Here is a 22,783-nt window from a genome sequence, read left to right as displayed (position 1 = left end):
AGGGCTGTTCAAACAGTCTCTCTTTAGAGTCCTATTAAGCAAGGCTAAAACCACACTGATTCCTGATAACTCAGCAAAGCCAGCAGGCCAAGAGGTGGGCATCATGCCAGCGGCTAGGCTCATTAATGAGCCCCAGAGGGAGTCTGAGCTCATTCCTGCAGTCCCTATTTTTGCAGAAAATATAAAGAGACCCTGGCAGCAACCGGCAGCAGCTCTGGGCCAGTCAACATTAGACAAGAGATTCTACTCCTTTGATCCAGAAGTAGAAGACTTGCTTCAATATCCTTCAGTGGATACTCCAGTCACATCATTGATGTCTAACGCAGTAGTACGTCAGATATGACGGATGGCCTGAGACTGGATGATAGAAAGGCGGAGAACTTGATTAGAAGGATCTATCAGCTGTCCGCCTGGTTCTTAAGGGCAGCATCAGCTGCATCCTTTTTTAATAGGGCCTCAATCCTGTGGCCACAGGATATCTTCCCAGACTGGGCCCAGAGGACACCCGGCTTCACCAAGATACCACCTTGGCGGCAGCAAGATTTTCATCCCGAGCAATGGCGACCAGTCTCTCAGCTCGGCGTCTACTTTGGCTTCGTTCATGGCAGGCAGATGCAAAATCAAAATGGTGCCTGGCCACCGCTCTCTACCAGGGCTCTAAGCTCTTTGAGGAGTCATTGGACTCTGTTCTAATTGAGGACAGAGATAAGAATAAGGTGTTACCGAGGTCGGCAAGGAGACAGGACAGACGAGGGACTCCATACTTTCGAAGACAGTCCTTTCGATCGGATCCCTCCTCGACATTGTCTCCAGTCGCAAGGGCCTACGGACAGGGGACCTACACACAACCATCCTACCGATCTGACCGAGGTAACTATGGGGACAGGAACTGCCAGTTTCAACAACCTCGCAGATCCTTCAGGGGTGGCAACAGAGGAGGATATCGCAAACAAAAGTGACTCCTCCCACGAACCGCCCATCAGTGGATGCCTGCAGTTCTTCACGGAATTTTGGGGATCCATATCCACCGACACATGGGCCTTAGAGACTGTACAGCAAGGCCTACGAATAAACTTCTTACAAATTCCACCAAACAGTTTCATGCAATGCCCAGCTTTGACTCATCCACAAAAGCGGTCTCTTATTTTCCAGGAGGTCCAATATCTTTTGGACATTGAAGCAATTGAACCAGTTCCGACACCGCAGCGGGGACAGGGGTTCTACTCCATAGTATTCGTAGTTCCCAAGACATCCGGCGGATGCCGCCTAATTCTGAACCTCAGACAACTAAACATTTACATCAGGCATCAGAGGTTCAAGATGCATTCATTGCATGCCATCCTAGCATCTATCAGTCACCAAGACTGGATGACCTCCATCGACCTCAAGGAGGCGTATCTACATGTTCCGGTCCATCCAGAACATCGACAATTTCTACGTTTCTGCCTCCAAGGCCGACACTTCCAATACAAGGCCATGCCCTTCGGGTTGTTCTTGCCCCCCAGGACCTTCACCAAACTTCTAGACGCATTGACAGCAGACCTCAGAACGTGGTCTATACGCCATCTAGCCTATTTGGACGACATAATTATCCTCTCCAGAAGTCCTCACTAGGCCAAACAAGACCTGGCCCAAACAGTAGAGTCCTTGGAGAGAGCCAGTTTCACGATCAAGCATGACAAAAGCCATCTGCAACCAACCAGATGCCTACTCCACCTAGGTACTACAATGGACTCTTCAACAGGCATGGTCTATCTCTCATCAGAGAGACAACAGAAGATAATAGCACTGATGGACTTGATAACGCACCGCACCAAGATTTCCCTGGCTCTCCTATCGCAACTGCTAGGAATGTTCATATCATTTATAAACATAGTACCGTGGGCTCAGTTACACGCTCGTCCACTACAGTGGCTTCTACTCCCCTTTCAGAGGGCTCGACTAAGCAATTCCAAACACCAAGTGCACCTGACCACAGCAGTCCGCCGCTCCCTTCCCTGGTGGACATCTCCAGCCATAACCAGGGGCTCTCCCTTTCTATACCCCCAAGAGGTGACCATCACCACGGATGCAAGTTTCTCCGGCTGGGGAGCGCACTCCAGATCCCAGGTTGCCCAGGGCAGGTGGTCGACAGAGGACTTGACCGACCTCAACATCAACCTTCTAGAGTTAAGAGCGGTATTCAGAGCGCTGCAGACGTTTACAGACACCGTAAAAGACCAACATGTCCTGATATTGACGGACAATGTGGCAACAAGGGCTCATGTGAATCACCAAGGAGGTACACGGTCAGGCCGCCTGATGGAGGAAGCCCACGCCCTGATGTCATGGGCAGAGACACACCTGGCCTCGATTCGCGCGGAGCACATTTCGGGAGTGGAGAATACTCGAGCGGATTGGTTAAGCCGCACGACGATCGACCCTGGGGAATGGTCCCTCAACCCGGAGGTGTTCCAGGACATTGTTCACCCTTACGACAAGCCAGTAGTGGACTTGTTTGCCTCACAACACAATCATCAAGTTCCACGGTTCTTCTCCCGGTTCCCAACCCCGGGAGCCGAGCGAGTCAACGCACTTCTCTCACCATGGCCGAGGGGTCTACTATACGCCTTCCCTCCAGTTTGCTTGATACACAGAGTAGTCTCCAAGATCATCTCAGAAGGGGCGAAGGTACTCCTAGTAGCTCCATTCTGGCCCAGACGTCCATGGTTCGCGGATCTGATGGACTTCTCAATCTCCCCTCCATGGAGGATCCCATGCCACCAACTTGTCCTGACGCAAGGATCAATAGTTCATCCAGACCCTCAGTGGTGGAGACTTGCCGTGTGGCAATTGAAGGGAACTGCATGAGGGAAAAACACGTTCCGGAAAACGTCATCCATACCATACTAGTGGCAAGAAGACCGTCGACCACTGGCATATACCAAGCAACTTGGGCGGCCTACTGCTCTTTTTGCAGAGCCCAGGGAGTCTCACCCAGTGCGTCTTCAGTCCTTCACCTTCTAGATTTCCGCCAGAAGGGCCTCGAAAAAGGGTTAACCCCCAACACCCTATGCAGACAGGTAGCTGCTATAGCAACGGTTCTCCGACCAGACCCACTCTGCCCAATTTCACATCACCCATGGATAAAGGACTTTCTCCGAGGGGCAGCAAACCTGTCTCCACCAGTCGTTCATCGCTTCCCATCCTGGGATTTACCTTTGATTCTGCAAGCCCTCACAGGACCTCCCTTTGAACCATTGAGGGAGGTCTCACTCCTCATCCTATCAGTGAAGGTGGCCTTCCTGGTGGCCATAACTTCAGCTCGCAGAGTATCAGAACTGTCAGCGTTATCAGTTCATCCAGACCTATGTGTTTTCCACCCTGACAGGGTAACTCTATGCTTAGACCCAAGTTTCCTGACCAAGATTAATACTAGATTCCACAGGTCACAGGACATAGTTCTGCCTGATTTTTGTACACACGCCTCCCATCCATCGGAGCTGCGATGGCATAAGGTGGACGCCCGAAGAGCTGTGAAGATATACGTGCGACGTACAAGCACCTTTAGGGGATCGGAGGCATTCTTTGTATCATTTCTTCCCGCGTCCATGGGGAAGAAAATATCACCCAAGACAAATAGCAGGTGGATTCGATCCTGCATCATCGAAGCATACAAGACAAAATCGACACCCTTACCGGAGAGGGTTACAGCCCACTCCACTAGGAGTGCAGCCACTACAGCTGCTTGGACCACACAGGCCCCAATTGAGGACATTTGTAGGGCAGCAACTTGGTTTGCCCCCACGACCTTCATCAGACACTATCGCCTAGACTCGTTTGCTTCGGCAGAAGCAGCTTTCGGCAGAAGAGTGTTGCAGGGGGTTTGTGCTCCAGCGCCCTTGGTCCAGCCTATCCCTCCCTAAAAGTTGTTGCTTGGGTATATCCCACATTGGACTCTCTGAGCAGTGCAGTGGAGAAGGACCGTTGAACTTACCTGAACGGTCTTCTCATTGCACTGCGAAGAGAGTCCAAACCCGCCCGGCTTATTAGCCCAGGTGCGCAGTTCAGTTTGCGTTGATAGTTAAGTTTTCTACTGAATAAAGTTTGTTTCCTTTCACTATTCCTTCATTTTTATTGACTGGCCTGAGGGGGCAGTGGTGGGCGGGACATAATAATTATGCTAATTTTTAACTCAGTCCCTGCCAATAAGGCTGAAGAATAACCCACATTGGACTCTCTTCGCAGTGCAGCAAGAAGACCGTTCAGGTAAGTTCAACGGTCCATTGCATGTATCCCAAAATAAACTTTAGATATTAGATCTCATTGGAGATAAAACATTTTCTCTAAAGCTATTTCTGTATAATAAGTTGGAAAGAGAGATGAAATAATAGAAACTGTTCTCTATTCTGTACCACTTGATGATTAAACATGGAACAAAAAATAAGCCTTTTGACTTGAAATAGCATGAGTTTTTTCTCCTAAGCTTTCCAAATGATACTTTTATGAAAAATAACTCTGTTTGGCAATTGTAGTAGATTAATTAAACATGATTGTATTTTGTTTTAAGATTGATGAGGCAGAATATATATTTTATAGAGTTTATATTTCTCCTCCCTGTCAGGCTTGATCGCCTCTTTATCTTATTGGACACTGGAACAACGCCGGTAACAAGGAAAGCAGCTGCCCAGCAACTTGGAGAGGTTGTCAAACTTCATCCACATGAATTGAATAATCTCCTGGCTAAGGTAAATGCTTTGGATGTTATTATAAGCAATATAATGTTGATGCTAAAAGAGTTGGTTTGATGTGGTGGTTAAACCATCAGGCTAGAAATCATGAAACCATAAATTCTAGTCCTATTTTAGATATAAAGCCAGTTGGATAACCTTGGACCAGTCACTTTCTCTAAGCTCTTGGAAGGAGGCAATGGCAAATCACTTTCAAAAGCCTTGCTGAGAAAACTACAGGGATGGTTGTCCTTGGTAGCATTGAGAATTTTACATGATTGCACAGAGGAAAAACTGTGTTGGATTTATTCCACCCTCTCAAAGGACAAATTGTATTTTTTCAGCATTCTATCACTGAAAGAGCATTCTAAGCATTGAGAAGTGCATCGAGATTTTAATGAAAGTATACATCGACCTTATTAGGAGTACATAATTCCTGTAATTTGAGAGTTGTGTTAGGCCTTGTGAGGGCTATATATTCTAAAATTTTTAGACTCATTTTTGAGTCATTTCTATTGCTAATCAATAGTATTATCTGTGTTCTTAAAAGATGTTATTCTTCTTTGATTATTCATCTATAAATAATTTAAAGATTAAGTTGATTAAAATGTTTTTTGGCAAAAAATAATAAAATGAAATTTAGAAAGCCAAATAATTGATGATAATCATAAAATGGTTAGGGCTTATATTAGAGAGAGAGTTCAAATAATTAGGAAAATGTCTTATTAAATTTAGTAATCAATATTGATACTTTCAATCTAGCATTTGATATAATTTATACAAAAATAAGACCTATCCCAGAAATAAGACTTAGCATGTTTTACCCGTGAGCCTAATATAAGCCCTATCCCCAAATTAAGCCCTAATTAAGAGTCTGCACAACTGGCCCCACACACCCTGCATGTACTTACTTCAGGGGCCCTGCAGCCAGACCATCCACTCTTCGACACCTACCTCATGACTAGTGTTAGGCGAACCGAACTTGTATAGTTCCGGTCTGTGCCGAACTTTGCGGGGTTTGGCATACTGAACCTGAACCTGGACTTTTTCAGAAGTCCGTGTTCAGGTTCGGTGTTCGCTCGAACACTGCGGTGGGCGGGAGGGGGAGACGGAGAGTGCTCTGAGGTTCAAGCCGCTGACTCAGCTTGGGAGAGGACAGGAGGGACGACTCCAGACCCGGAGCCTGACCTCCCCCCCCAGCGCTTCGCCTCATGGACAGAGGGGTGGAGAGGCAGGTTCTGCCAGCAGCTATTCAGGATCCTGGCCAGCAGCTTCAAGAGGGCAGTGGGCGAGAGGGAGAGGCGGGGAGGGCTCTGACTCAGCCCTGCCCACCTCCCCCTCCCGCCCACTTGCCCACTTGAAGCTGCCGGCTGGGATCCTGAAGCCCTGGGGGGGAGGTGTCAGGCTTCAAGAGGGCGATGGCCGGGAGCCGCCAAAATGAGAGAGAACTAGGGGCAGGGATTTTCGGTGGCTCCCGGCCATCGCCCGTTTGATGGAGCCTGACACCCCCCCATCCAGTGCTTCACCTCCCACTGGGCAAGAGGGCTCGAGAGGCAGATTCTGCCGGGCCGGCTTTTGAAGATCCTGGCTGGCAGCTTCAAGTGGACGATGGCCGGGAGCCCTCTTGAAGCTGCCTACCAGGATCCTCAAAAGCCGGCCCGGCAGAACCTGCCTCCCGAGCCCTGTTGCCCGGTGGGAGGTGAAGCGCTGGGGGGAGGTGTCAGGCTCCATCAAACGGGTGATGGCCGGGAGCCGCTGAAATGAGAGAGAACTAGGGGCAGGGATTTTCGGCAGCTCCCGGCCATTGCCCATTTGATGGAGCTTGAAACCCCCCTCTCTAGCACCGCGCCCCCTGCCGGGCCAGAGGGGTTGGGGTTCGGATTTGGGTTTGGCAAACCTACCCGAACTCCGATGGCAAGTTCGTCCGAACCCGAACTTCAACGGGTTCGCCCAACACTACTCATGATGGCAACAGCTGCCCAGTGGCTGTTGGCCCACTTCTGGTTGCTCACAGCCGCAATGGAGCAGGAGGCTGCCGTGAGACAAGGCAGGTGTTGGGGCGTGGCTGAACTGGCTGTGGGGGCCATGAGGTAAGCCAGTGTGGGTGTGAATGGCAGTTCCACCCACCCTGCTTCGCGGCACAGCAAGCCACACAGCCTCCTATCCTGCCAAGAACAAGCCAAAGAAGTGGGCCTCCCATACATTTGGGGGGGGGGGGGGGAGAATAACACGTTCCCAAAATAAGCCCTAGTGCTTATTTCCCACTCCCCCCACAAAAGACCTGGCCTTATTTTCGGGGAAATGTGGATGCCAACGTATGGGAGATCTTATGAAAGTGGTTTGCTGTATATATGTTGATCTTTTTTTAACTATTAGCTTTTTGTTCTTCAGAAATTCTACAATATTAGTCAGGAATTAAATTAAGTGCATTTAATATAAGAGATATGAATAACTTTTTAAAAATTTCTTAAAGGTATTGGTACACTTAAGGAGTACAAACTGGGATTCCCGCATTGCAGCTGGACAAGCTGTGGAAGCCATAGTAAAAAATATACCAGAATGGAATCCAACTCCACAGCCAAAACAAGGTGCTTTAAAGAGAGCTATACAGAATTCTGCTTATATTGTGCATATGTAACATCTTTTCAACTATATAACATGCTTGCAAGCTAATGAAGAATGCAGTACAAGGGACCTCTTATTTTCTACAGCTTTTTTGATTCTGCGGCAAATTAGGAATATGGAGAAAATACTGTAGATGCTATCTTACAAAATGACTGACATAATGCAGGTGGCTAATTTAAGCCTCCATTTATCAGATAAATCACTAAAATTGTTCCCCACAAGCCACCTCTAAGCTCTTCTGATGCTCTGTACCATCTCAGTATGCCTTTCTATTTTTTTTCTGAGCATGCTCCCCGTGCTCAAAAAAAGCACCTGACACATTTTAATTTTCAAAGAATAACTAGGATGCTTATGTGAGTCCTTAAAGTTTTATTGGGAGCACAAGTATTTTGCTTTGCTTTGCTGTCTTTCTACTTACTTTTTAAATTTTAATCAATGAAATCAATTGAGCAAGAAGTATAGCAAGTACCAAAAATATTATTTGGGCAAAAAATATTGGGAAACTAGGAGTTAGTTATCTCTTTCTTGTGCTTGCATATTTAGTTCTTTACAATATTATTAACATAGAAATACCTGAATTATGTTTGGCCATGTTCTTTACTCTGATCTCATTCTAAGTTTTGTTTAACTTTTATCCAGAACGTGGCTGTGAAAATCAGGTGGAAGACAGCTCTACTTCCGATCGGTTGCGTTTTGACAAATTTGATATTTGTCGACTTTTAAAGCATGGCGCTTCTCTTCTTGGGTCTGCTGGTGCTGAATTTGAAGTTCAGGATGATACATCTGGTATTTGTTAGCCTAATACTTCAAGTTGTCCTGTATACTTTGCAATACTCTTTTTTCATGTATTTTTGTAAAAAAAAAACCCTGCTCTTGTTATTAAATACATTCATTTAGATGCTTGTACAGCTAACCGAATCATTATCTCATCTTTAATAATTCAGATAATTACATTTGCCAGAATCTCGCTACCTTTATTAGCTAAGCGAGTGAAGCTCATTCTCACCCTGCTCACATAGAAAATAAATAATCCTTTTCTGCTTTTGATTTTGGTGACAAAATTACCGTATTTTTCGCTCTATAAGACGCACCTGCTGATAAGACGCACCTAGTTTTTAGAGGAGGAAAATAGAAAAAAAATATTTTGAGCCAAAAAGTAGGCTAAAATATTTATTACAATAACACTGCCCTAGGGGAATTGGGAAAATATACAAACAAGCCCCCCTCTCTCTTTCTTTCTATCTCTCCCTCTTTCTCTCTACCTTTCTTTCTCTTTCTCTCTCTCCCTTTCTCTGTCCCTCTCTTTCTTTCTCTCTGTCCCTCTCTTTCTTTCTCTCTGTCCCTCTTTCTTTCTCTCTATCCCTCTCTTTCTTTCTCTCTGTCCCTCTCTTTCTTTCTCTCTGTCCCTCTCTTTCTCTCTGTCCCTCTTTCTTTCTCTCTGTCCCTCTCTTTCTTTCTCTGTCCCTCTTTCTTTCTCTCTGTCCCTCTCTTTCTTTCTCTCTGTCCCTCTTTCTTTCTCTCTCTTATCTGTCCTTCTCTCACTCACTCAGGCGGGAAAAACCATGGTATAGAAAAAAAACGCGAAGTATTTTTTAATTAATATATTTTGAAAAACCGTCATATAGGCCATTCACGAAGTTCGAACCCGTGATAATCGAGGGAACACTGTACAGCTCTGGGTATCAGACAATAAAATCAAGGGTAAAATGCAATTCAAAACATATGGAAGAAAAATCATTCAAAAACAATAAAATAACATAGGATCAAGGTCTGGGAAAAGAACCAGATTTTCAGGGTTCTTTCAAAGAGAGCAGGGGAACAGATATATCCAACAATGACTATAGAGAAGCAATGCTACATATTCTGTATAAGAACTTTTCTGTCATTAGAAGGAGACTTGCATTTCGTAGAAGACAGACTTTTAACATAATCTTCTGCCTGTGTCTTTGAATTAATTATTTGGGTACATTTTGCAAGGTCTATTTTAGGAGCATATGAATTGGCAAAAAAGCTTTTTCAGAACTTTCTGTTTTTCTATCATGGGTAAGCTACCAAAAGTTAATAATGGAATAAGACCTTGAAAATATTAGTTGCCTAAAAATATAATGTAGTAGCAAAGTAAATTATTGTTCAGGTCTTACATAATAGCACTTCTAAAGAGATAGAATATTTCTTTTCAAACAGTGTTCTAACAATAAAAACTGAATATAGTTTGGAAGCCAAACATCATAATAATCAGGAACTATTTGGTGTACTTCACACAAAATTCTTTTTGTAAAGACTACTGGAGAAAGCTAAGCTATTAATGGTTTTTGAGGCTTTTAGATTTAAGATGTGTTCAGTACTTTATTTCAGAAAAATATAGACTTCTTTGTAAGAACATAGGCTGTTATCTTTTTTAAGGTGAAGTGGATCCTAAAGAAAGAATAGCCCGACAAAGAAAATTGCTTCAAAAGAAACTTGGCCTTGATATGGGAGCTGCAATTGGAATGAGTACAGAAGATTTGTTCAATGATGAGGATTTGGACTACACACCAGCTTCATCGATTCTGGTACACAAACAACCTGTAGGTAAAACTTCAGGCTATTTGGCTGCATGGACGTACGCAGTGGATTTTTTTTCTTTGTTTGCAAGGTGCCAATAAATACTGTTTTAGAAAGGCCAGTCAAGATTATCACTAGAAATGATTTTGCAGATTGAGGGACATCTGTTCTCCTTTTGAAGAACAGGTTGGTAAGATCAAAGCACAGATGTAAGCTTTAGTCTAAGGGTAATTTTACATCTCAAGCACCTATTCTTCTAAAAAGCCGTACAATTTCTTCGCTGGCGCAGCGAGTTTGGGAGAAATATAAGTAACTGCAGCAAAAGGTGGAGTGGGGGGGAAGTTGTTTTTCATGAACAGAATGAAATTCTGTTGCTCTCAGATTTATTTAAATTTATGAACCTTTTCAGACTCTCCAAGCTGCGGAATTGATTGATTCGGAATTTCGAGCTGGAATGAGTAGCAGACAAAAAAATAAGGCTAAAAGAATGGCCAAGTTGTTTGCAAAACAAAGATCGAAAGATGCAGTAGAGACCAATGAAAAAAGGTACTGTAAATAGAATTTTAAAAATTCAAATGTTGGACAAGATCTTAGAAGCTGTCTAGTCCAATCTCCTTAAATCAAAAGGCATCAGGGGAAACTTGGTTGATTCTTTTCCTGACAAGTACAGCCAGGGACTTATGATTCTGTGCCCAGAGTTACAAGTGTTGCAGCAGTCCTAGATTTACATGGTTGTGATCTGGGCACTTGACAATCCATTTGCACATATGACAGGTTGCTAATCATCCTCTGGTCAGGTGACCTCCATTTGCAATCTTCCCTACCATCTTTCCCAAAATTGGGAAACCAGAAGTGAAGTTCACAAGCCACTGCTGCCTGCTAAGTCAATCTATGTCTCATTTTTTAAAAAAATGTAAAAGCATAAATATTTTTAATTTGTATTTGTAAAATAAATATGTACCAATAAAAAATAAAAATGTAAATCTTTTTATTCTAAAATTCTAAAGACAGTTTCATCTGGTCTTCTGGAGGATTTATTTATTCGACTTCTATGCCACCCAATCCCAAAGGACTCGGGGCGGCTTACAATAATAATAGAAGTAGAAATACAAATAGATACAGAACAATAAAAAGAAGTCGAACATAATCTAAAACTATAAAACCCCATATTAAAAGAAACCCATTAATTATAAGGCAGTCATAATCCCATACATACATACCATTAATACAGCTGTCAGTTGTTAGTTCATGCCCCCCCCCCCAGGCCTGCCAGCAAAGCCAGGTCTTCATGGCCTTACCAAAGGCCAGTAGGGAGCAGTACGGACATCGGGGTGGGGGTAAGGGTGGTAGTTGGTTCCATAGAGTGAAGATGACTGAAAAAGGCTCATCCCGAAACCTAACAGGAACGTGGGACATTTGCATGCAATCGCCAGAGACAACAGTACTCCTTCTCGTTTCTGGGTGCTGGCTATAAATGTCTCATGCGTCTAGAAATGCACTCTGTCAAAATCCTGCTTGAACCTTTTTCAACCAGCATTTTTTTACTTTGTTCTGTCTAAATGACCCCGGAGATCCTTTTAACAACCACAGCTGGGAGTGCTGGGATTGCGATTGCTGAGTGAATCAGTCACATGACATCTTATTTAACAACCATTTCACTCACCAATTGAACATTTCAGCCTTGATTATAAGTCATGGACTTCATTTTGTATCCTTTAAAAATATAATATTATGGGAAGCTATCTTATCCATTTACTTTCGTTGTTATCAATACTACATGTTGCCCTGCATCTTATTGTCCTGTTTTAGTCAACATGGTAAAATTCTTGATCTTTTCTCAATTTGCCTTATTTCCCCTTAGTATATACATCCAGGTCACTGCATTTCAATAGTCATTCCACTAACAAGGCAATCTCCTATGAGTTGTTATTACCATATTTTCCAATTTTGTGCAGTAAAATATTAAGAGTGTAATGATAAATCATAAAGGTAGCAAGTATGAATTATTACTCTAGTTGCTGCTCTTATTACTATAGTTCTCCTTTTTTCAGTTTTTAGACATTTCTGATATTGGAATATTCTTAGCAATTATATGTGATTTGTCCATATTCTGGCATTTGCTAATGATGATTTCATGTCTTTATAAAATATACCTTCCCTAATATGAACCATTTTAATAGCATTATAGCAAATTTGTTTGTAGTATAAATACAGACAGTGTAATACGGGATTGCTCAACCTTGGCAACTTTTAAGATTTCTCTAGTTTAATTTCCAGATTTCCCTAGCCAAGGGAATTCTGAAAGTCAAAGTCCGCAAGTCTTAAAGTTGCTAAGGTTGGACCCCTGGTGTAATATGGCCATCATTATGGAAGTATTTGACAAATATTTCAATATCTTTTCTAGCAATGACAGCACTGATGGTGAACCAGAAGAAAAAAGAAGAAAAATTGGAAATGTTATTATCAGTCAACCTGCAACTGACTCCAAACTTTTAGTTGATAATGTTCCAGAAGAGGTACAGGAAGTCTTCATAATAGATTTAATTGACAGAAAATTCATCTTCATTACTTGAAATGAAATATTTTGTTTTTAAAACATATAATACTCTCCATTAGTCCTGCTCATTGTAGACATTAAATCCTGCTCATTGTAGACATTGTAGAGTGAGACATTTCTCTCATTCAAAAGCAACATCAATCAAAGCAAAATAGGGAAATTTAAGATGCTGAAGTGTGGAATGCAAGCTTTCTTAGTTTGAATGGCTCATCTTAATGCCTTGCTAATTCATAATTAAGATCATTTAAAGCTTGCTTGACAACTGGTTGCTTAGCAGGCATTTGAAGTTAGAACTTACAACTCAGTTCTGGAGTTCTGCTGAGGATGGACGGGGACACACACACACACACACATACACACACACACTTGTGGTCACCTGACCACATTTTGGGTGCTTGACAACTAGTTCACATTTATAGCCATTTGCAGCATCCTGCAATCATGTAAGTAAGATTTTCAGCATTTTCCCCCAGTTAGCAGTACAGAATAGCAGTACGGTATTTACTTCTGTTGTGAAATACGTAGTTGTAAAACAGTTGTTTAATGACTGACGTGACTTAACTGTAATGTCAGGCTCAGTTACAACATAAGTAAAGGGCTACCTTATTGGGCTTTGCCTAACATTAGATTCAAAACCTAGTGGGGACCAGACAGATTCTTGCTTCAATTGTCCACTTGAGGTAGGAAACGATTGGGACTGGAGAAGGATTTTTAAACTAGAAGCATCTCTTAAATCCTTACATTAATTACTTTTATTATTGAATAGAATTGCTTTTTTCCCAAATAATTCAGAAGATTATGCCAAATGTAAATGATAATGCATCACTCTACCACCTCAATTTTAAAGCATAACTTAAAGTACAATCATAAGTCTTTTTTTTTCTTTAGAGCAATGAATGGCCTTTGGAAAGCTTTTGTGAAGAAGTGTGTAATGATCTCTTTGATCCATCCTGGGAGGTAAGTGTTTCTTTCTCTGTTCTTGATAATAACTGGATTGTAAGGAAGAGATGATTCTACAATATGGGTGCATTCAGGCTAAAGGAAGCCCAGGAAAAGACTTAAAGTTCCTCCCAGATGAAAACTTTCCTGAGAACAGGCACATATATTCCGTTGTTTCCTGGTTTCTAATTTGATGCCCTTAATCACTACATCATGAGCTGGGGTAGCACAGTGGTTAAAGTGCAGCACTGTAGGCTACTTCAACTAACTGCTAGCTATAGTTCAGCAGTTCAAATCTCACCACCAGCTCAAGATTGACTCAGCCTTCCATCCTTCCGAGGTGGGTAAAATGAGGACCCAGATTGTTCGGGGCAATATGCTGGTTCTGTAAACCGCTTAGAGAGGGCTATAAAAGCACTATGAAGTGTTATATAAGTCTAAAAGCTATTGTTATTACTATTCAAACCACTTTCATTCAAGTTTTAGTAGTTTGAACATTAAGGTTTAAAAAAGATGTCTAAATCAAACGTTGAATTGGGTATTGGAAAAATAATAGTCTTGGACCTGCCAAATGCATTTTATACTCTGATTTCATTTAAGTTTCAGATTTGTTTCGAGAGTTCTAAAGTAGTATTTATTTTAACTTTTGACAAATTCTAAATTCTATCTAATCTGTTATTCTGTTGTTGTTGTTTTGCTTCTTTGCATATTCATTGTAGGATGAATTATCCTTTAATAAATTTAGGTATATATTTATAAACATAGGCATTCCTTCCTAATTACACTGACAGTAGAATGACAAATGTGTATCATTATGTCAACCAGATCTTCCCTTTCGTATCTGCATTGCATTGTTTAATGTGTGTACTTAAGGGGAAGACATTAAAAATAACTGCAAATCAGGTCACATGGAAGGTAAGATTTTGGGTAGGGATAATCAGTGTTCTCTCGATATCATAACAAACTCTAGTTAGATGCTCCAACAGCAAAAAGAAAAGAGGGTCATATGTATATTTATATATGTTTGTATAAACTTTGTGTGAAATTCTGTTCTTATAATTCCAGAATCTTAATATATTGGAGGGGGTGGGGTGTCGGTGTTTTTTAGATTCGTCATGGTGCAGGTGTTGGACTGAGAGAAGTACTCAAAGCTCATGGGAAAAGTGGTGGTAAAATGGGAGACAGCACTGTAGAAGAGGTAAGCTCGAAACAGAATTTGTACACTCAGAGTGCAATGTCTTCAACTTTCCAAAAAAGTAAATAGGACATCTCAGTGCAGGCTTAAGCTCTGTGCATCAAACCCAACATTCTATTTTGGTTATTATGATCTCTATTGTTAGTAGAAAACAGTATATCAGATTGCCCTGATCTTCAGAATGTTTCTGTGTTAATGGAGTTTTTCATAAGATGATTGAACTTGATACAGATTCTGTATCTATTATTTGGTTTTATACATAAAGTGCAATGTGTTGGAGGATTGAACCTTCCTCCTTCATCGCCATAGGCAGTGGCTCCCGGGAGCAGAGCGTGCTTCACCATTAGAACCAAGAGTAACAACAGGAAATGTGGGGAATTTGGGGACTATTTTCCCATAGCAAGCAGCGCTGGTGCCAGTCTTCTCTAGGGAGAACGAGCTCTTCAGTCAAGTCTCCAATTCACAAGCTCTGTCGTCTGCAGGCTGCATGAACAGCTTTTCAGAGGGTAATTGGTTTTAGAACTGGGAGGAAGCTCTCCACTGACACTACTTAAACCTGGCTTCTTTTGCAAGTTAGGAACCAGCGGAGAGCAGCGGATGAGCGGAGAAGCTTTGTCCCCTGCGTTATCAGCTGCATCTCCGCAATCCCCCCTTCCACAAGTAACTTTGGAGTAGTCCAGGGACAGCTTGGGGATTTTGGCGGATTCCAGATAACCCAAAAGGAGGCTTGGGGAGGAAATAAAGAAGAGGAAACACAAAAAAGAACTGTTTGCCTGTTGCAGAGCCTGGTTGTTTCCCCCGTCTGAGCCTACTTGTTCCTCCCCTCCATTCTGCAGGTCCTGTTGTAAAGGACATGTTTCATTGGCAAGCCACAATTATGGGTCCTAATGACAGTCCATATCAAGGTGGTTTTTTTATGATAATTCACTTTCCCATAGACTACCCTTTGAAGCCACCTAGGGTCACGTAACTGTGAATTTTAGTATCCTGTTTTTATCATCCTGTTTTAATTTAATTAATCCCATGCCTGGGATAAACATATATCCATCCTAAGATAAAATACAGAAAATAGTATAAGGGCAGACTAGATGGACCATGAGGTATTTTTCTGCTGTCAGACTTCTATGTTTCTATGTTTCTAATTTAAAGATTGGTTTTATCTTCTGTGTGTGCGTGTTGATGTGTATGTGGAAAGAGTGTTGGATTGGGAATGACTGAGTCTCGGGGATAATGAGTAAGCCGGAGGTAAAGAATGGCGCCCCCTCTGCTGAAAATGTAAACAGAAGCAGATGGGGATTCAGATTTAACCCTCAGCTTGGTATGAGTGGGGAGCCCGACCTGCAAAGAAGGAGGAGGGCCGTAGATGTGGTTGGGGACCTCTAGGGTGTTTGAGAGCTGACGTATTACAGTCGTAACTGGGAGAAGTAGATATGGCGAGAAAGAGGTAGGACGCTCTTGGAGAACTAGGATTCGCTGTTTCAAAGCGATTACTTGTTCCAGTCCCTCTAGTATACCTGGTCACCTTTAAAGTCCTACATGGCTCAGGGCCAGGTTATCTTCGAGACCGCCTTCTACCTCATAGTTCCCAGTGTCCGGTAAGATCCCACAAAGTTGGTTTTCTCCAGGTCCCGTCAACTAAACAGTGTCGGCTAGCAGGCCCACAGGGAAGGGCCTTCTCTGTGGTTGCCCCAGCTCTCTGGAACCAACCTGAGATCAGGACTGCCCTCACTCTATTGGCCTTCCGGAAAGCATTGAAGACCCGGCAGGCTCAGGGTCATTGATCTCGCAATTTGCGAGGTCCGGCCTGAATGATTTGCATATATATGATTTTTTAAAAACTTTTTAATCTTTTATGATGTTTTTAAATATATTTTCTATATCCTGTTGTAAGCCACCCAGAGTCCTTCGGGAGTTGGGCGGCATAGAAATACAATAAATTAAATTAAATTGATTATATCACTGTGTGTATTGGGAGATGACCAGATAATAAAGTTTTGTTTTCCTTTCATGGTGTTTTGGTAAACATGTTTTGGTAAACAAATTCAGATAGAAGCTAGCATGACAATGTGAAAGCTGTAAGACCTTTTCCTCTTTGTTTTTCTTTTAATTTGGGAAACATAATTCTTTAACTAGTACGCTATTTAATCTTCACTTCAGAGTTGCACTAATTCTCTAGCACTGTTCATTGATGGAGTTAGATTAGTATCTTTTCTCATACAGTAAAAATGCCCTTATCTTTTTAAATAAATATAATTTCTGGGGAACAGAGTAATATTTCATGGTGCACCTTATAATAAGGCAGTCTAATAGAAAAACACAGAATTATATTTTCCATATTTCATTATTGGTTATCTCTTAACAATGCTTTTATGAGCCTTCATACCAAGGGGAAATATTTTAATTTCTCTTCAATTTAAAATCTCTTTGATAAACAGATAATTCAACAACACCAAGATTGGCTGGAAGATCTGGCAATCAGACTTCTTTGTGTATTTGCTTTAGACAGATTTGGTGATTTTATTTCAGATGAAGTAAGTACAGTATGCACCTTCAACACTATGCCCACCCTACTTTTTTAAATTGCACCTACAAGAGTGTTGTTTTCCTCTAACCTCAGGTAGTGGCACCTGTGAGAGAAACTTGTGCTCAAACTTTGGGAGTAGTGCTGAAACATATGAATGAGAGTGGAGTTCATAAAACTGTTGCTATCCTGCTAAAATTACTTACACAAGAGCAGTGGGAAGTAAGGCATGGAGGTCTTCTAGGAATAAAGTATGCTTTAGCAGTTCGTCAGGTAACTATTAAACATTCTTCAATCTTTTGTTGCTTTGCTTGATTTTTGAAGTTATGTGAAAAGATCCAATTTTTTGAAAAAATGCATGTGAATTTCTTGATAGCAGATAAGTGTTAATGCCAAATATTGGACACAGAAGCTTTAAAAAAAACCTTGCACTATCAAAACTGAAGGCAGTCCTTGACTTAAAATCAGCCGCTTATGACCAAAGTTTATAACCTACCTGAAAAGGAGGATTTATAACCCAGATCTGACATTTGTTGACTGGGAAACGTTTTTGCAATCATGTAACCACATTTCAGCCATTCAGTAATAGATGTCATTTATTTTCATAAGTCCATGGTCATGTGACCATATTTTACATCAGTTTTGCCAAAAATCAGCATGTACTTACTTCTGGTTTTTAGCAAAATCCCACCATAGCAAATGGTGGATTTGCTTAATAACTACCACAAAAAAGTCATAAAATGTGACCATTACAATTTACAACCATAATTCAGAGATTATCTATAGTCAGAATGGTTCTGAGTAATGTTAAATATTTAAAGATGGGAAAAAGAGAAAACTTAAAATTAAAGAGTGAAATCCTAAGAGGAATATATCAAAATAGGGTCAGGAGGTACAGAAAATCATCATTATTATGTACATAATAATTAATTTAACATGTGGATGTTGCCCATGGAAGGACATGTTCTATTGGATATTGAGATCTGATAAGTCATAAACCATTCTATGAATTTGTTTGCAAATAAAAAAACTGAAATCATCCATTTGGGAAAATATTTTACCATGTGAGGATTAGAACAATTTACTTTCCATGTACGTTTTCACTCTTAAAATCCTTTTCAAAATTCCTTTTTAAATTATGGAAAAGACTCTTAATTGGTCTAAAATGTTAGTTTGGGATGTTTAAGAGGAAGAAAAAAGGAAATGTGAAGCTTCTAGTGTGATCCTTTCACTTAGGTTTGAAAACAAACTTTTTGTTGCTAAATTTTGGAGATATAATATGAGGAGCTTGGGGTCATATGTGGAGTATTCTAAACATTATTTCCCAAAGGGAAATAATTATGGCAAAATTTATTTGAGAGTTTCAGTTTGTTTTAAAATTCTCTCTAATATTCCAGATGAATCCAATAAATCATTTCTAACCATAAATTAATGGTTGCTTCATTAATAATAAATAAACAGGTCCAGCTGCACAATTTGTTATATATCTCTAGGGCAAGTGTTCCTGTTAAGAGCTCAAGCAACTATGAAACAGCAGGCAATGTACATTGGCTAATCAGACAGATTTAGATAAAAAAGAGGATTTATAATTTAAGAAGAAATGTGTAATAGACTTCTAATTCTATCCCACAAAGTCCCAAACTTGATTTCATATTTGGGGGATAGTTTACACAAAAATAGAGAAAGTTCCCTATTTGTTTTCTTATTGGAACTTTAATCTCCCTCCCATTCTTCCCTTCAGGAATATTTGCTTTCATTTCTTAGGCAAATGGAACAACTGGTTTGTGTTCTTTCTTATCAGGCACGGAGCACATTTTTAGACTGGCATAATCTGAGGGTGGGGTTTTTCCCCCTAAGTCTTTCTTCATTTTTCAATTTCCATTTTACTGCCACAACTAATAAACCTAGTTGACATACATTTGTCAAGCCTTTTAGAGGAGGGGAAGGAAGGAGGGGTTTTTTTTATGAATAAGCTACTGCACATACAGAGAGAGCTTCCAAACTTCATTTTGAGGTGTCTCCAGTTTATTTTTAATGATTGGCCTATCTCAGTGATGGCGAACCTTTTTTCCCTCAGATGCCAAAAGCACAGGCACACAGACTCTTGTACATCCCTGAGTGCCCACACCCATAATTCAATGTCTGGGGAAGGCGAAAACAGCTTCCCCTGTCCCCTACAGAGGTCCTCTGGAAGCCAGAAATGGCCTATTTCCTGACTTCTGGTGAGCCCAGTAGGCCCATTTTTTTGCCCTCATCAGGCCCCAGAGGCTTCCCTAGAGCCTATGGAAAGCGAAAATGCCTTCCCCCCACCCCCCTGAAGGCCCTCTGGAAGCCAAAAACACCCTCCCAAGACCCTACGTGTAAGATGAAAATCAGCTGGCTGGCACATACATGCACACTGGAGCTAAGGTAAGGCAACGGCTCATATGCCAGCAGATATGGCTCTGTGTGCCACCTGTGGTATGCGTGCCATAGGTTCACCATCACTGACCTATCAGTTTTAAGATGTTGATTTCATTCTTGAATAGAAAGATATGAAGGTGAAAGAGGACATGACTGGAAAACAATTCTCCCCACAGGCTCAGAATCTCTTTTACTATTGGATCCTATGCTTAACAGATTTTGCTTTTATAGGATCTGATTGAAACACTACTACCTAAAGTCTTGCCTGCAATCACTGAAGGACTGCAAGATTTGGATGATGATGTTAGAGCTGTTGCTGCAGCATCTCTGGTGCCAGTTGTAGAGAGTCTTGTCCACCTTCAGCCAGAGAAAGTAAGTAGAAATGCTAATATTTCTGTAGGAATTGGCTTGGCTCTGGTGTGCCATATTTGACCTCATGCATTTTTCATTGCTCTGCTCATATTTTAGGTCCCTTTTATTCTTAATATACTGTGGGATGCCCTTCTAGATTTAGATGACCTGACAGCTTCCACAAACAGCATCATGACCCTTCTTTCATCCCTTTTAACTTATTCTCAGGTCCAAAGATGCAGGTAATCTATGTAATTTTTCTAGTTGAATATCCTTGTTTTATCTGATCACCAACCTTATTTATTGTTCAGCTGTCAAAATGGCTCTTAGAATATTTTTAATATATTTGCGTAGGCATAATTGCCTTAGCTGTTTTGAAGTGTGCGATAGGAGCAATAGTGATAATATGTTTGCTTTAATAACATGATGTCATGCGTTCAGTCTTCTCTCCGCTTCTTACAATCTATCTCAATAATTTTTTTGTGAATTTTCTTATAGAACTCATTTTGATTTTATTTGGAGCATATATATTTACCAATAATGTTTTCTTCCCCTTTTTATTAATTCCAACATTAATACCCTTCCTTTTGAGTCTGCATAAATTAGGTCCACCTTTATTATTATCACTTTTTTTGTTTTGTCGGTTGCCGAGAGTCACAGTAATTTGATTCAGTAAGAAATAATAAATAATAGACTTGTATTGCACCATGATATAAGCTTTTGAGTACTGTTCAACTATTCAGTATGAGTCAAGAAGGCAACTCTGCTTCCAGCTCTAAGATCAAGATAATTTCTAGAGAATTTTGTGGTGGAGAGATAGAATCCTTTCTTTCACTAAGGGAAAAAGCAGCACATACATATAAAAAAGTAAAATTCCATAAAATGCTATGAAGTATAGAATTTTTCTTCACGATCATTTCAGGCAACACCTCCATCCCCATGAGATAGGTTATCTCCCATCCATTTTTCATTTCTTCCCTAAAAGTCATCTACATTTGTGACTAATTAATGTATCAGTTTTTATCTGGGGTATTGTGCGGAATTTGGAATTCAGCTTTAAGTGCATCTCCCAACTTTCTATATCTGAGTTAAATACAATCTCTATGCTAAATAGTTTCATTCTTTGTAAACTTCTCATAAACATTTGGAAATCCAACTTGAACAGTTCATTTTCTCCTGTAAATCCCTGCCCTATCAAGTCTTGCTCAATTAAATGTGCAATCCAATTATTTTTTAATTCTTTCTGAATGTTTTTCTTTAAAAACTTATCTTACCATGGCTAAATGGAATGGGTACAAAATTTATTCATATTGCTTTGAGCCATATTTCCTGTGATCTGCAGTTATCTATTCTCTATATCCTTGAACAATATAATAAGTATTCCCATTTTAGTTTCACATAAACATATTGTTCATTAATCATGTATCCTACTTTTCCTCCAGACATTCAAGGTAAAATAGCACTCTGGTCCAGTTTTCCTCAGATCAGCCAATGTGTAAGATATATTGGACTGAGAGGGACCCCAAATCAAAAAAGCTTCCATGGATGACAGTGACTTAGGTTCTAGTTCTCCACATTTATCTAATTCGTTTACATTTCTATACATTTTTAGAATAGTTTTTTGCTGTAGGAACCTTCCCGAAATATAAAATAGGCTTCTAAAAATAGTAATAAGGCAAACAGCTTATTGCCAGTTAGTAGATGTTAGTAGGCTACATACGTTGACTTGTATCAACATAATGATAACATTTTCAACCTGAAAATACAAATATGCATTGCAAAATGTATTGACTAATTTATGGACTCATATTTTTTTTAATCTTTATTGCTCCTCCACCATGTTTTAGTATTCAGCAGTCACTCACAGTTCTGGTACCACGTGTGTGGCCATTTCTTCATCACACAATATCTTCTGTCCGAAAAGCAGCATTAGAAACATTGTTTACTCTGTTGACTACACAAGATCAGGTGAGTAACTGTTGTCATTAGAGCCGTGGCTCCCAATCTTTTGAGCACCAGGGACCGGTTGCATGGAGAAAGGTTTTTCCATGGACTGGAGGGGCTGTGCTTTTGCATGCTGCCTACATCTCGCGGATGGGGCTTCACTTGTTTTCACGGCCTGGTTGTTGGCATGCTGAGGTCCAGTTCCAGTCCACGGACTGGGGATTGGGGACCCCTGCATTAGAGCAAGGGAAGTTTGGTTGGACTTAATTTGTGATTATGTAGAAATTCTATTTTTCACTTTTGTTTCCCTTTCAAACCATTTTTCATTATTACAACAATCCAATATTTAAAAATACAACTAATATAGTGCAGATGATTAATTTAATTGATTTAAGCTTGAAGTATTGCTGTATGGTAATTCAGACCTGTTTTGTTAAAGCGATTGGTTGCTAATTAAAATAATTTTTGTATTCCTTTTTGTTATTAGACTTCTGCAAGCTGGCTAACTCCCATTTTGCAAGACATGTTAAGACATATCTTCCAGTTTTGTATTTTGGAAAGTAACCAAGAAATTTTAGAATTAATACATAAGGTATGTGTCTCATTAGCCCTTTCATTTGCCGTACCTTATTAATAAAACTGTATATCTTTTCTGATGGTTGAGTTTTATCATTAAGTGTTTGATTTTATGAGCACCATGCATGAAATGCAATTCTGTAGAACTGAAATTGGAAGGGTCTGGATATAATTTATTCACTAAAGAACAAATAATGTTCTGCAATCATTTTAAAATATGCATTGAATAAAAGGTATATTTTTTCTCCTCTTTATTATAAATTTTAATACATTTTCCTATTTCCATATTGAGACTCCTTCATTTGTTTAAAAATTCTATTATTTAAATGGCTTAGAATTTTGAGGATAGAAAAGAGAAAGAAAAAAATATTCCATCAATGTTAATTATAATTTAGTGTGACAGTATTGCAGATATGACT

General features: G+C 40.5%; 1 protein-coding gene across 2 annotated transcripts in view; it reads left to right on the top strand.

Annotated features, from left to right (window-relative positions):
* Positions 1 to 22,783, top strand: part of BTAF1 (B-TFIID TATA-box binding protein associated factor 1) — a 98,673-nt gene that overhangs the window by 39,712 nt on the left and 36,178 nt on the right. The window contains exons 2-15 of one of the 2 annotated variants that reach the window (XM_070752414.1): positions 4,604 to 4,727; positions 7,183 to 7,297; positions 7,974 to 8,120; positions 9,738 to 9,886; positions 10,288 to 10,424; positions 12,283 to 12,394; positions 13,324 to 13,392; positions 14,483 to 14,572; positions 17,005 to 17,100; positions 17,187 to 17,363; positions 19,725 to 19,865; positions 19,962 to 20,086; positions 21,692 to 21,812; positions 22,276 to 22,380. In XM_070752414.1, the coding sequence (XP_070608515.1) occupies positions 4,604 to 4,727; positions 7,183 to 7,297; positions 7,974 to 8,120; positions 9,738 to 9,886; positions 10,288 to 10,424; positions 12,283 to 12,394; positions 13,324 to 13,392; positions 14,483 to 14,572; positions 17,005 to 17,100; positions 17,187 to 17,363; positions 19,725 to 19,865; positions 19,962 to 20,086; positions 21,692 to 21,812; positions 22,276 to 22,380 (1,708 nt within the window). Of the gene's footprint in view, positions 1 to 4,603; positions 4,728 to 7,182; positions 7,298 to 7,973; positions 8,121 to 9,737; positions 9,902 to 10,287; positions 10,425 to 12,282; positions 12,395 to 13,323; positions 13,393 to 14,482; positions 14,573 to 17,004; positions 17,101 to 17,186; positions 17,364 to 19,724; positions 19,866 to 19,961; positions 20,087 to 21,691; positions 21,813 to 22,275; positions 22,381 to 22,783 lie in introns of both variants that reach the window. The other variant, XM_070752413.1, reaches the window with a different exon arrangement.

This window comes from Erythrolamprus reginae, chromosome 5 (genome assembly GCF_031021105.1).
Source record: "Erythrolamprus reginae isolate rEryReg1 chromosome 5, rEryReg1.hap1, whole genome shotgun sequence".
Classification (NCBI taxonomy): Eukaryota; Metazoa; Chordata; class Lepidosauria; order Squamata; family Dipsadidae; genus Erythrolamprus; species Erythrolamprus reginae.
Note: the sequence above shows the minus strand (reverse complement) of the source record. Positions and strands in the feature narration are given on the sequence as shown.